Source organism: Macrobrachium nipponense, chromosome 28 (genome assembly GCF_015104395.2).
Source record: "Macrobrachium nipponense isolate FS-2020 chromosome 28, ASM1510439v2, whole genome shotgun sequence".
Taxonomy (NCBI): Eukaryota; Metazoa; Arthropoda; class Malacostraca; order Decapoda; family Palaemonidae; genus Macrobrachium; species Macrobrachium nipponense.
In genome coordinates, this window is record NC_087217.1 from 57,727,891 (window position 1) to 57,740,816 (window position 12,926).

The 12,926-nt window shown below is 40.4% G+C and overlaps 1 protein-coding gene across 1 annotated transcript in view; it reads left to right on the forward strand.

Annotated features, from left to right (window-relative positions):
• The window catches only part of LOC135201202 (transformation/transcription domain-associated protein-like), a 204,832-nt gene that overhangs the window by 91,335 nt on the left and 100,571 nt on the right, over positions 1-12,926 (forward strand). The window contains 8 exon segments of the mRNA XM_064230080.1: positions 725-815; positions 1,859-2,073; positions 2,075-2,730; positions 10,800-10,927; positions 10,930-10,953; positions 11,187-11,199; positions 11,202-11,237; positions 11,240-11,460. Of these exon segments, the coding sequence (XP_064086150.1) occupies positions 725-815; positions 1,859-2,073; positions 2,075-2,730; positions 10,800-10,927; positions 10,930-10,953; positions 11,187-11,199; positions 11,202-11,237; positions 11,240-11,460 (1,384 nt within the window).

Consider the following 12,926-nt stretch of genomic DNA (forward strand, 5'->3'; position numbering starts at 1 on the left):
ACACCAGCCATGCCTGTTCGAATGGAAGATGGTAAGTTATCTTTGCATGTTGTTGCAAATTTTTGATTGTTATTACATGTAATTATGATCCCTTGTTTTTTTGCATAGTTATACCATAATACAGTAATAGAAGGACATTGGTTACTACTATATTAGCTTACACATCATGTAATATTTTATGGAAGATATTAAAATTCATTTAAGTGTGTTACAGAAGTTAAGAAAAGCAAAATTAGATTAACAAGAGAAAAAGAACCTGTAAATTTTGAAAGAGGAAGTTATTTTAGTACAAAATGGATGCAAAGATACAAGGGATATACAGTTACAGAGATATAAGGTAAAAACTAACTGAAGTTATCAAGTTTAAAATTGCAATTAAGGAAACTAAAAAATTAAGTAAGACTTTTGTTTGCAAATATTAAGAATCTATTGCAAATGTACCTTATATGATATAGTATAGCTATTCCTTAAAACTAAATTTGTATCAAGCTTATATGTTTTGCTGCAATAATCTGAAGAAGAAATTTTGTTTTTTCTTGTGATATATTTTGTTGTAGCGTGTTCTTCAAAGATTTCAACAATTCTTTCAGGTAACACAATGCTGACCCATTGGACTCGTAAAAGGTTTTGGTAGAAGAGGGTCATTCAGTTGGACAGTTAGTGCACATTTTACAGCTAGTTGTCCGCCATGCAAAATGTATACTATCCAGTACGTCACCATCTAACACATCACATCACTCAAGCAATGCATCGGCTTGGCTTCACTCCAACAGCTAACTTGGATCAAAGGAGATTGGCTGTTTGACTTAGCTGAAGTGAGTTTTTTCCTATTTCCCTGTGTAATGCATAAGTATTTTAATTTCTTGGGGAACTCTTTGTTAACAAAGAGATAGCGCAACAAGTAACATGATCAAATATCATCCTGTACAAAAAGAATTTTATTTGCATTGAAAGTTTACATAAATATCAGTTGTATTTCACATGTGGAAGAAGATCAAATTTTACATTGTTCATTGAATATTTGACATAGTAATAATTTTTTTAATGCTTAGAAAATAGATTGTAGTCCATGTAAACCGTATAAACTAGGTATTAGATTAACCATAGCAATTTTGCCCAATAGTAGGTAGAACTCTTTTGAAGAGCAATATTAGTTGTTCATATACGAAACAAACCTTCTGTCTTAACATTAGGATAAATACTCAGCTCCAGGTGGAAACCGTGTTTAAAGTTTAAAATAATGTGTACGCAAGGGACTATTGGCATCTGTGCTTGGTCACAAGACATGTGGAGCCACCCACATACCCCTCTTTAACTCTTGACCCCGTTAGTTATTTTCTTACCGCCTTTAAGAGAGGATGTGCTTTGCCTCCGTCCGTTTAAAGCCGGTTTAGTTTGCCCCCTGTTATTTTGAATTTGTTGTTTGGGAATTCCTGGGCATGTGAACATTAAGCCTTCTCATGTTTTGAGACTTCCTGGATATCACAAGAAGCAGATTTATTAGAGGCTTCAGCTTTTTACTTCAAGGAAATTGTTCTTTGAATAAGTAATACTTGTGCCCCAGTCTTTGAAACATGAAAATCTTAGCTTGTGGGTCTGATTGAATTTCCTTGCTATGATCAAGCTAAAATTCATGTATGAGTAGATTTTTTTTATGATTGAGATTCAATACTGGAATATTAATGTTTTACAATCCTTGATGGTTTTTGAACCTTTTTCCAGCTGGCACTAGAAAATTATCTTGTTGTTAAGACCGAAGGTTTGTTAGCTATGAAAAATACAAATTGATTAAAAAATTGTCATATTTAATTTTCTAAATGAGACATGGATGTATTATTAATATTGTTTATTTATATAGGTTTGCATCAAGTGGGAGGAGCAAAGAGTGAAGGAAGATGCTGATAGTGATAGTGGGTCAGAAAGCTTGGTTACCCATTTACAGCAACCTGGTGGAATCAAACGATCTTCTTCAACTGAGGGACCAGATGCAAAACGAGCTCGTGTATCTGTTGGAGGCAGCTCTAGGGGAAGCATTGATATGAATAAACCAATGGAAAAGACACAAGCAGATGCGTGTGTACTTTCTGCTTCGACTTGCATGTCAGGTTAATGAGAGCACTACTACACCAGGCATGGTTGCTCCTGGTGAGGCATTATCAGCACGTTGTGTAACTCTTTTGAAGAGAGCTCTTAAGCCTGATATGTGGCCAAATGCAGATCCCAAATTAGCCTGGCTGGATAAACATTTCTTGAGTTTAGAATCATCCCAGCCTAACTTAGCTAATGTTTGTGTTGGACTAGAAGTTTTCACTTATCTAATTGGTACGTTGAGGAAAGAGCAGATATTGCAAGCAATGCGTGGACTGAAGCGGGGTTTAGTGGCTTGCATGACTTACAGCAATTCTCGTGTAGTGCGTCTCACACATTCTCTTTTAGCACGTTTGATGGCTACCTTCCCTACTGAACCAACAAGTGCAACTGTGGCTTCTCGGTATGAAGAGCTGGAAGATTTGTATGCTCAGATAGCAAAAATAATATTTGAGGGTTTATCCTCATATGAAAAAAGTGCTAGTGCTCCTCCAACCATGTTATTTGGGACTTTGATGATACTGAAAGCAGCGTGCCAAAACAACCCTTGCTACATTGATCGACTGATCATGCCCTTTATGAAGGTTTTACAGCGAATGGCAAGAGACCATTTAAGTCATACAGCTACAGATAATAGTGCAGGTAAGTGCAGGAGCTTATGGGATTTTCTTTGAAGGGACTTGTTGATGACCCATGAAGCCCCATTATAATGTTTGTTAGTTTTCTGACCTCATAGGCAAAGGGATTTGGTTCAAATAGTAATTGTGCATCTTTATTCAACCACTGCTGAAAATTTCCTTGTTAGGGAAACAAAAAATTCCAACTTCTGTAAGTTGATGGAATTTATGGGAGAAAACATTGATACCATTCTTCATATTTACTGCAAAAAGATTTTGCATCCCAAAATATTTTTTTCCTTTTTTAGGAATACAAGTTGTGAGAGAATTTCAAAAGAAAATTATTATTGCTTATGGTGTATAAACTTTGAAACTGTGATAGGTAAAAAGCTGATTTTCTCTCAGAAAATAATTGTCCATACAAGAAATATGATATATATAAGTCCCTTTAGTGTAAGTTATAACCAAGATAAAGTGAATTTCATATTTAATCCATGTGTATGACAAATTATTGTAAAACTTCGTATGATTTGGTCACTGGACAGAAGTTGTAATTTCTCTTTGTCACCTCACTTGATACCAGTATTTTCTTGGTTTCCATTTCTGTGGAAGGGAAACATTGATGTCTATGTAAGGGGATTATTTAGGAGAATTACATGTCCAACTAAAACGGATTAGGAAATCACAACTTGTTGATGATGTTTCACTCAAATAAAAGAAGAACAAAATTTCTTATAAACCTCTTCAAAGCATATTTTTGCGCAGTAATACTGTAGTACTTTAGTTTTTTTGTGTTTGAACATTATCTGTCCAAAGATATCAGTAACTAAATTTTTTCTTCTCAGAACTTTAGCCATTTGTACACCCTTTAAAAGATACAAATTGATTAAAAAAATTGTCATATTTTAGCAAAGTAAAGTGTGGCTTTTCTCTGTCTGATTTCTTCTTATTGATATGTTTATAAACTTAAGATCGGTATGGTTTTTTAAGATTTGTAATCCCAAAGAAGAAACAATAGATAAAAAGAAGATGAATTGGTATGGTTTAAGTTTTAATAATCCCAAAGAAAGAAATAGATAAAAAGAATAATTTGTTCATGAAACTTACCTGTCAGACATATATATAGCTAAGTTATTTTCTGAAGTCCGACAGAATTTTAGAAACTTCCGACACACGCAGTGGTCGGCAGGTGGTTAGTACCCATTCCCCGACAGCTGGGAGGCGGGTATCCCAGGAACATTACCATTTTCATTTCTATTCATAATTTTTCTGTCGCCGTGCTGGAAACACCTGTTTCCAGTACCTCCGTCTTAGATTTTGGAAACTTCATTGCCGCTAAGTATCCTAATTCTTTTAATTTATTTACTTGGATTTGTGGCTAGACATACGCTATCTTAAATTGATTTGAATTTGATTCATTTTTGCATAAGATATCTGAACTGAATCTAGTTAGGCTAGTTTCAGAGGGTGTTGTCTGCAAAGATAGGGTGTGGCTACCGAAAGCTCGGTAGATCCGCACTTGGTATGCACGAGGGGTATGAGTCTTGCTTCTTTGTCGAGATTTGTCATGTAAGGAGTGTGAGACTTTGTCTAATTCCGTAAGGAAGACGTATGATTCGTATGTACGCAATTAATCAGTAAACATGTCTAATTCCGTAAGGAAAACGTATGATTCGTATGTACGCAATTAATCAGTAAACAAAAGTCAGGGTAGTGAACCTGCTAACCTTCCTGTAGACTTTTTTTTTGCCTAACCCTGTAGTATAGCCTACGGGTTATGAATATGTCTGCGAGAGGTGATCGCTCTCCTTCATTGTTGTGAAGAGTGCTACTTCTGTTATTGTTTCTCATAACCCTGTAATGTTGCCTCGGGCCCTAAACAGTGTCTGTAGAGGTTATTGCCCTTTCTCTAATACTCCTTCGATTCGTATCTTAGAATCGAAAGTGCTTGCTTTAGAGAGCAATATGAAGTGGCTAAGTGCAGTGACAGTGCCCCTTGTGTAGTGGAGGTGCGTCAGATCGGCCTTATTTCGCCTCTAGGCCTGGACCTCTGCTTGAACTCCCAGGACCCGGGGGAGGAGAGCATGTCGAAAGCCGAAGGAGGGTTACGAGGAACCCCCACGATCTGGCGTGCCTTGGCAGTTTCTGATGAAAATCCCCAGACTGCCTTAGTGCGTGCCCAACGTGCACGAATCCTGAAGGATTGCTTCTCGTCCTCCGAGCGTCCTCCCCGCGCAGGGGGTGGGGGAGCTTTCGGAAGGACTCGCGCCCTCTAAATAGAAGCTTTATAGAAGAGGACGCTTCACGTCCTCTCTCTCTCTCGTTATGCGTTCCAGTGAGAAGTAAGAAGGCGAACGTCGCCTGATCACGTGTACGTCTTTCCACCGAGAAATATGAAAAAGAAGTCTTAGTAGCAGGACGCTTTTGAGAGCGGACGTCCGAGCTTTGTTACTGTGAGAATAAGAAGGCGTTCCCTCGCCAGTCACCCCCCCTCGTATTCTCACACGATCAACCCTTCTCCTGAGACTGTTTCGTGCAGTCGGATTTCTCTCCGAAATGTATCTCGCTTGTTTTGACGCCTGTCAGGAGCGTGACGCTTTTTCTGCACGCTTCTTTTGACGCTCGGCTTGGACGGGACGTTCGGATGGACGCCAGGCGCGCGCATTGCACGCCAAGCGCGCACCAGTGGACGCCGAGCGCAAGCCAGTCGTGGACGCCGAGCGCGCGCGCCAGTCGCACGCAGGTGTGTCGCCTGGCTGAACGTTTCTGTTGAACTCTTCTAGCTCTTGTTTACGATTTGGGCCTCAAGAATTTTTACCTCTACCTTCGGTGATACCATATACCTCACATGCAAAGAATGTGAAGTAAGCAGTGCTTCGGAGGAAGCTTAAAGTGAACAGACAACTTCGTCTTCGAAACCCCAGCAGACCTCGGGTTTTCGTGAATTCAAGAGGTCTCTGTCAATATATTGCTTTTCGCAAAGGTGGATGGAGTTAAGGAAAGCTCAAGGGAAGATCTCGTTTTCTCTACCGCAGTCAAGACTTTGCGATAAGGCAGTTACAGGTTATGTAAAGGCTTCGATGTCCTGCACGTCCAGGACTCTCCGGCAACGTCAGTAGGATTCTTGCAAAGGCACTCATCAAAAGAACGCTCTTCAGGAAAAGCGCCCAAGACAGGACTTCCTTTTGCCATACTGCCAATAAATTTTAAGCTTTGTAGCAGGCATTAGTTGTGATAAGGGAGAGGAAGTGGTTGGAGAATTTCTTCCTACTTCCCAGGATAATTTTGCAAGCTTTTTTAGCCCATCTTGAAACGGGTTTTCAGATTATAGGTTTGTTAGTTTCTAGTCGGGACTACGCTGCCGAATTGAACAGCGTCGTCTATACCTTGCCGTAAGCCCAGTCTCTTAACAGGATTCTTGCCCCCCCCCCTCCCTCGTTTGAGACGGGAATCTGAAAAAAAAATAAAATGCTCGACTTCCTGGATTACGTTTTGTCAATTCAGTGACTTTCCCCCATTGACAAGTACTAATCGTTTTGTCAAGTAAGGGGTATCCCCCTCATTGACAAAATATCTCTGTCCCGTAAATGGGTTAGTTCTCATTGACAAACATCTCATTAACTTGATATTGCGTAAGCGAATAAGCTCTTATTGACAAGATTCGGAAGAGCTCTCATTCGTCATTCGCAGACTCGTACAAGAAATAGACTTGTAGACTACGTCAATGAACGCTTATGTCCAATACATAAGAAAGCTTGAGCTGACTGCTTCGATTCTCTTAAGTTTTTGTTCATGAACTTGCCTGTCAGATATGTATGTAGCTGTTTTCCTTTCCGAATTCAGCTATATATATGTCTGCCAGGTAAGTATGAACAAACTTTATTGTGATATAATTTCATATTTTGCCTTGCGTTATTATTTATTTCTGGTTGGTTCAAGTTCATATACGCTTGCTGTAGTTACCTCTTCGGATGGCAACCGAGAGGTCTATGTCTATTTTAAGGACATTTAATCGTTACTCAATCCCCTGCAGCCTTCCAGGAGTTTCCGATTTATCTTTTACCGTTTGTATGGTAGTGTTCTGACGACACAAACGCATCTATATATTTAGCGTTTTCTGTTTCGCTTAAATATACCAGCTTGAGAGTCTTTCTGCTCAAAAAATAACGGACCTATTTCTTCGTAGAATAGGGTAGCTGGCAACCCAGACATAAGTTTAAGAGACGACATTCGTAAGCTGCTGCTGCTGCTGTCACGCTGTGTCTGCAGTCTGTCCTCCAGACTCCAGTCCAAGTGTCCAACCGATCCAGTAACAGATCGTGCGCTGTCATGCGCGCTATGTTACGTCTCTCTCTCCTGCGGGATTGACTGACTAATCGTATCTCTGTGCTGACGTTACGTCTCCTCCTGCGGATTGACTGACTAACTCTATCTCTGTCCTACAATCACGGACTTTAGCCTAAGATTGAAGGGATTTGTTTCTTACGTGAATGAATAAACGTTGCATTCCTTTTGCCTTACTATGTTCAACAGAGTTATCTCTTAATCCTTTTCGGTGCTCGTTACCGCACGGTATAGAACTACGAGTCTACCGCAACATTGCACTTTTATATGCTCTCCTGCTTAGGCAAAGCGCAGCCTTATTAGGGAAGTAAGCATACTCGGGAGGGAATGGATGAGCTTGCTGGGGACCATTTCCTTCCTGAAGAAAGTTTGTTTCCCCGAATAGACTGCAATTCAGATCACAGTTTTTTCCAACCGGGAAACTGAAATATTATTCAAGATTCTAGGAATGATTCTGAACATCTCTCCAGTGCGTCTATACACCTGAGTGATAGAAAGAAGGTGCCGGACATCTGGATAGGGTTTCATATGTCCTGGATCTTAATCTGAAAGAAGTAAAAGCGATGTCCCAGCTTGGTAGCCCTCCAGTCCTCGAAACGAGTTTTTGGGAAACCAGTGGTCCAGATCAACTCTGATATTCCACAGCTCTCTCATATCTTAAGAAGTATCTTCTCTTTTCGGTCCCGGTCCCCGTTCGAGTTTACGAGAAAAGCCTATTATAACAACAGGCGTAGAATGTAACGATCCTCTAGAGGTTCGTTACAGGATTGCAAAAGTCCGTACGAATCGTCTCGATCGACGGCAGCAACTATTGACTTCCGAGTGGAATCTTTCTTTAGAAAGTAAGTTGAGAGTTGTGGAGGACTTTAGGGACGCCCTTTCCATTCTTCTCTTCGATATGTTGAGGACGAAGAGGCTTCTTTCTTCTCTCCCTTATTCTCGATCCGGGATCGGTACCATTAAATGCCATCCTATGATATTGAACGGGGGATGGATGTTTAGTCTCTTTTCCCCTTTTTCAATCGCTTAGGAAATGTAATAAGAGGATTTATGACGTCACAGGGAGCGACAAGGACGCTGATCGCCCCATGTGGCCCTCAGGATCCTGGATTCACAGAGGTCACATACTTCCTAGTTTCACTTCCAAGGACCTTTTCCGAGAGAGTCGTCTACTCTAACTCGAAAGGTACCTATAACCTCTCCGCTCTGAGTCTGACTACGTTCAGGCTATCGAGATGTTGACAGGAATAAGATTACCGTCTGCCATTTCCGTCTGAAGAATGGGATAAGCTGGCAGTCACAACTATTAAAGAATACGCAAATATGTTGTTGACGGCCTTTGGGCTCAGAGATTTGCGTCTGTCAACAATAAAGCCCTTCACGATCTTTGAGTTCTGTGGAATCTCGAATCTCGCTCACCATCTACTTTTTGTCTCACCTGTTTTTCTCGGAGTCAGACACTCGTGCGAGATCAGGCGACATATAGTAGCCCTGAGTTTCTTGTTGACGCAAGTCGGTTGCGTTTATACACCCCCGATGATCGTGTAACATGAGACCAGGTTGGACTGTCAGGCATTCTTCCTTCGGGACTGAATCGCCTTTTGCTCCTCGCTCCTTTCTCCTGGCACCAGAAGCTCGAGTCAGGAGTTGATTCGCTGACGACGTTGGGTTACGTTGATACACCCCCCAATGGTTTGCTTTAGATTGAAATCGCCCAGGCAGTCCCAGACACTCATCCTTCAGCGAAGAAAATAGTGCCTTATGGTCTTCAGGGTACAGCCTTGCTGTCCTTGATTCGTCTGACTGGTCAACTGGTCGGTCACCGCTGACTTTAGTACCAGACGGACTGACTGTGCATGTCCAGATCGAAGCTTTCAATATGGAACTTAGACGTAGTCTGAAGTTCTTGATGTCAAAGCATTCGAACCTACTGTCGTTACCTGTATTAACTTCTTGCAGCATGTGATCAGGAAGGCCTTCTTCTAACCACCCTAGATACGACAAAGAGGTTAGTGAGATTTTAAGCCATCGTCACAAGTTTTTGGCTTTGGAGAACACAAGGCGGTGTGCTCTCTAAGCCTTCTGTTGTGGCCTAAGAATGGAAACCCGTTTTTGTCCTTGGGCCAGGAGCTTGGAATCAAGGATGGCACAAGTTAGTGGGCAGGAGCCAGAGAGAGTCCTGTGCCCTGTCGGGTCTCTCAAGTTTTATCTACATAAAAACTCAACGAATAAAGTCGAAGTCATTCGGGGCAATCTGCAGTTGTTTTCCGAAAAAGACCAGGACTTGGCACCCATATCGAAGAACACCCTGGCTTTAGTGTTAAGGAGTTCTTTCAAAAATGCTCCTTCATTGTGTTTGCACAAAGATTTGAAATCTTTTTATCTGAATGCTCACGAGGTGAGGGCGCGCCTCGGAAGCATTTCAACAGAGCATGGCACTCAGCAACATCCTGAGTACCATGTTTTTAGCGAAGCAACTCTTCATTCACACTCCCTGCGAGATGTGAAGATGGCATATGAGATCTGCTGCTCGCTAGGGCCATACGTGTCTGCAGACACAATCTTGGGGGCAAGAAGTACCACTCATCCTATCCTGTAGAAAATGGTTAGGAAGAGCTCTTAATTAGTTGTTGAGTCGCCGACAACGGCGACTTCTTAACTCTTAAGCCTTAGTTAACACACCTTAACTTTGGCTAGGTTGGTCAGGTGGTGATATATATATATTTATATATATATATATTTATTTTACTTCTTAGCCCTCATGGTATGGTCAATATGGTCTAGTCACATTGTGGTCACGCCCCCGTTGACAGATCAATCTGGAGTGCACCAGCTTTATAGGTCTCTACCTCGCTGGCAACTCTAGTAAAGCAGAAGCAGACTTGGGGTGACAGTAATCACGAAGTCAGCTATGCTAACAGGTGGAACCAAGATGTAAATCATCTGCATGCATTTGTTTCCCAAAATCCTTCTATTCTGTCCCTTCCCACTCAAAGGTGGGATTCAGTATATATATATCTGACAGGTAAGTTTCATGAACAAAATGATATTGTTATGATACAATAAAGTTTGTTCATACTTACCTGGCAGATATATATAATCAAGTACCCACCCACCTCCCCTCAGGGGACAGTGGAAATAAAAATTATGAATAGAAAATGGGAATGGTTCCTGATACCCGCCTCCCAGCGGCGGGAATGGGTACTAACACCACCTGGCCGACCACTGCGTGTGTCGGAAGTTTTTTAAAAATTCTGTCGGACTTCAGAAATACAGCTATATATATATCTGCCAGGTAAGTATGAACAAACTTTATTGTATCATAACAATATCATATTTAGCAACTGTTTGTTGAGAAAGTGGAAGCTGGCCCCCATACAGCAGTAGGTTTGTGCTTATACATGTACCAATAATACTAGGATACTAGTAAGGTCATTACATTTTACAGGGAGAAATAGTGTTCATGGTATTTCTGCCTTTATTAAAAGAATTCTGAAATTTAAATTAGAAATTAGGTCATGTATCATATCTTCCACAGTCATGTCTGTATCCAATCAGTTAACTAACACATCCTCAACATTTTTTTCTTTCATCTGCTATGTAAAAAAAACTTCATATTTTTGTTTTCTTTAATTTAGTTTCTGCTTGAAGTTCATGTATCCAGATCTTACTTTTATTGTTATTTTGGATCCATAAAACACTTTAACAAAACGTATGATTGATTTATTGCAATTTTGTATGTCCTTTTAGTTGGAAGTGAGCTGTTGATTCTCTCGTTGGACTTGGTCAAAAATCGTGTTGGTGTCATGGGTGTTGAAATGAAGAAAGCTTTTATTGGCACAATCTTGGTTGGTCTTATTGAGAAAACCCCTGATGTCAAAAGTTTATGAAAGCTATCACAAAGGTAAGGCTTGTTTTTTAAATTTTTTTATTTATTTTTTGTTTTTATATTGGAGCTGATGGTAAATAACTGCAACCAGTGCAGCCAATGTCATTGAGGTATCTGTTCCAATGCTGAATGGTGGAGGTTTCAGAATTGTAGTCTCTGGGAGGTACTCTTTTGTTAAGTTTTCTTTATTTAGACTGCATAATTATGTCAAGAAGTGTGCTGATGTAATATCTCAATTTTCTTTGCAGATGGTGGAAGAGTGGTAAAGAACAAGACACCAATAGCCATCAATCAGGGCCCTAGTTAAGAGAAAAGTCAATCTTGCTGGTCAAGTTAATGCAGTATGTAGAAAAAAGATTTTCTGAGGACACTGAGTTAATGGCTCAGTTTTTGGAACTTGTGATTCATGTGTATCGTGATGAAGCATTAAGAAACACGGAATTAACAGCAAAGTTGGAACCAGCATTTTGTTCTGGTTTTAAGATGTACACAATCCACCATATAAGAGCCAAATTTTTCCAGGTTGGTGTGGTATCTGCTTTTCCATGAACTTGTTAGGAGTGTGCTAATTGGTGTTCCCCTCAATGGGAAAAAGTTTTGTAAACTTAGGAAGGACTGATGTTCCATCATCTATAGTAAATGGCAAGCTGTGTGGAATAAGGTATCTGGCAATAACAGATCAGTATGATTACCTGCTATTGAATTGTAGTGGATATCATTCCCAAAAGAATGCCATATCCAAGTAATAGTATATTATCTTCAGATTGGCCACCATTGTTTTACCAGTAGTTATTTTATGAGAAGCCCATATAACAAATTCCCAGAATTCAGCCCATTATTTACAGTTAAACATCGTATTTGATTGTCCAGTTTTCAGCCAACACAAGCAAGCATCAGTTTTTGGGAAAACCAAAAATTTCAGAAAAATATCAGAATTTTCTACATTTTTAGTTGTGTAAGCACTGGAGTGACCCCATAGGTCATAGCACTTGGCCTTTGACTTAAATTTTATGTTCAAATTTTTAGTTTAATCCGTGTGCAGGATTTATAAATCACGATATATTTAGTGTGTTATATATATTTTTTAAGAACAAACCCCCTTTGGTTTGGGACAGCCCCTGTGAGTTAACATTGAATGCCATTTTTAGGGTTGATGCAAAAAAAAATTTTTTTTGTTCATGCAACTTACCTGTCAGATATATATAGCTGATAATTCCGACGACCGACAGAATTTAAAACTTATGACACACGTAGTGGGAGTCAGGTTGTTAGTACCATTCCCGCCGCTGGGAGGCGGGTATCAGGAACCATTCCCATTTTCTATTCATAATTTTTCTGTCGCCTGGTGTTAAGTGAACATCTGTTTTACAGCACCTCCGTCTGGATTTGGAAACTTTGGCTACTTGAGTATCCCTTTTGGTTCTTTTTTGGATTAATTGACTTGGATCGGTGGCTAGGCACACGTTATTAGTGGATTGATTTGATTTTGGTTTGGATTTCTCTTGGGTAATATGTCAGGGTCTCAGTACAGCTAGCGCTAGATTTTGCTCTAGGACTGATTGTAGAGGTAGGCTACTGAAAGCTTCAGTAGACCCACATACGGTATGTAAGGGTTGCAGGGAGCATGAATGTGTATGAAAGCCGTTGCAAGGAGTGCGAAAGATTAACAGATTCTGAGTGGAAGGCCGTATGAGACCTATCTTAGGAAACTTGAAAAGGATAGGTTAAGGAGGTCTTCCCTCCAGGAGTGTTTCAGGTGTGCAAGAAATTAATGTTTCTCCTGTTAACCCTCCTTCTGTTAATGCTCTAACCCTGTAGTGTTGCCTCCGGGCCCTGAAGCAGTGGTCAGTAGAGAGTAATACTTTGTCCCTTTAATTTTGGAGTCGATTCGAAATTTAGAATCGAAAGTGTTGGCTCTTGAGAGCAAAAGTGATGTGCAGAAGTGCAGTGATACCCCTTGTGTAGTGGAGGGTGCGTCAGATCGGCCT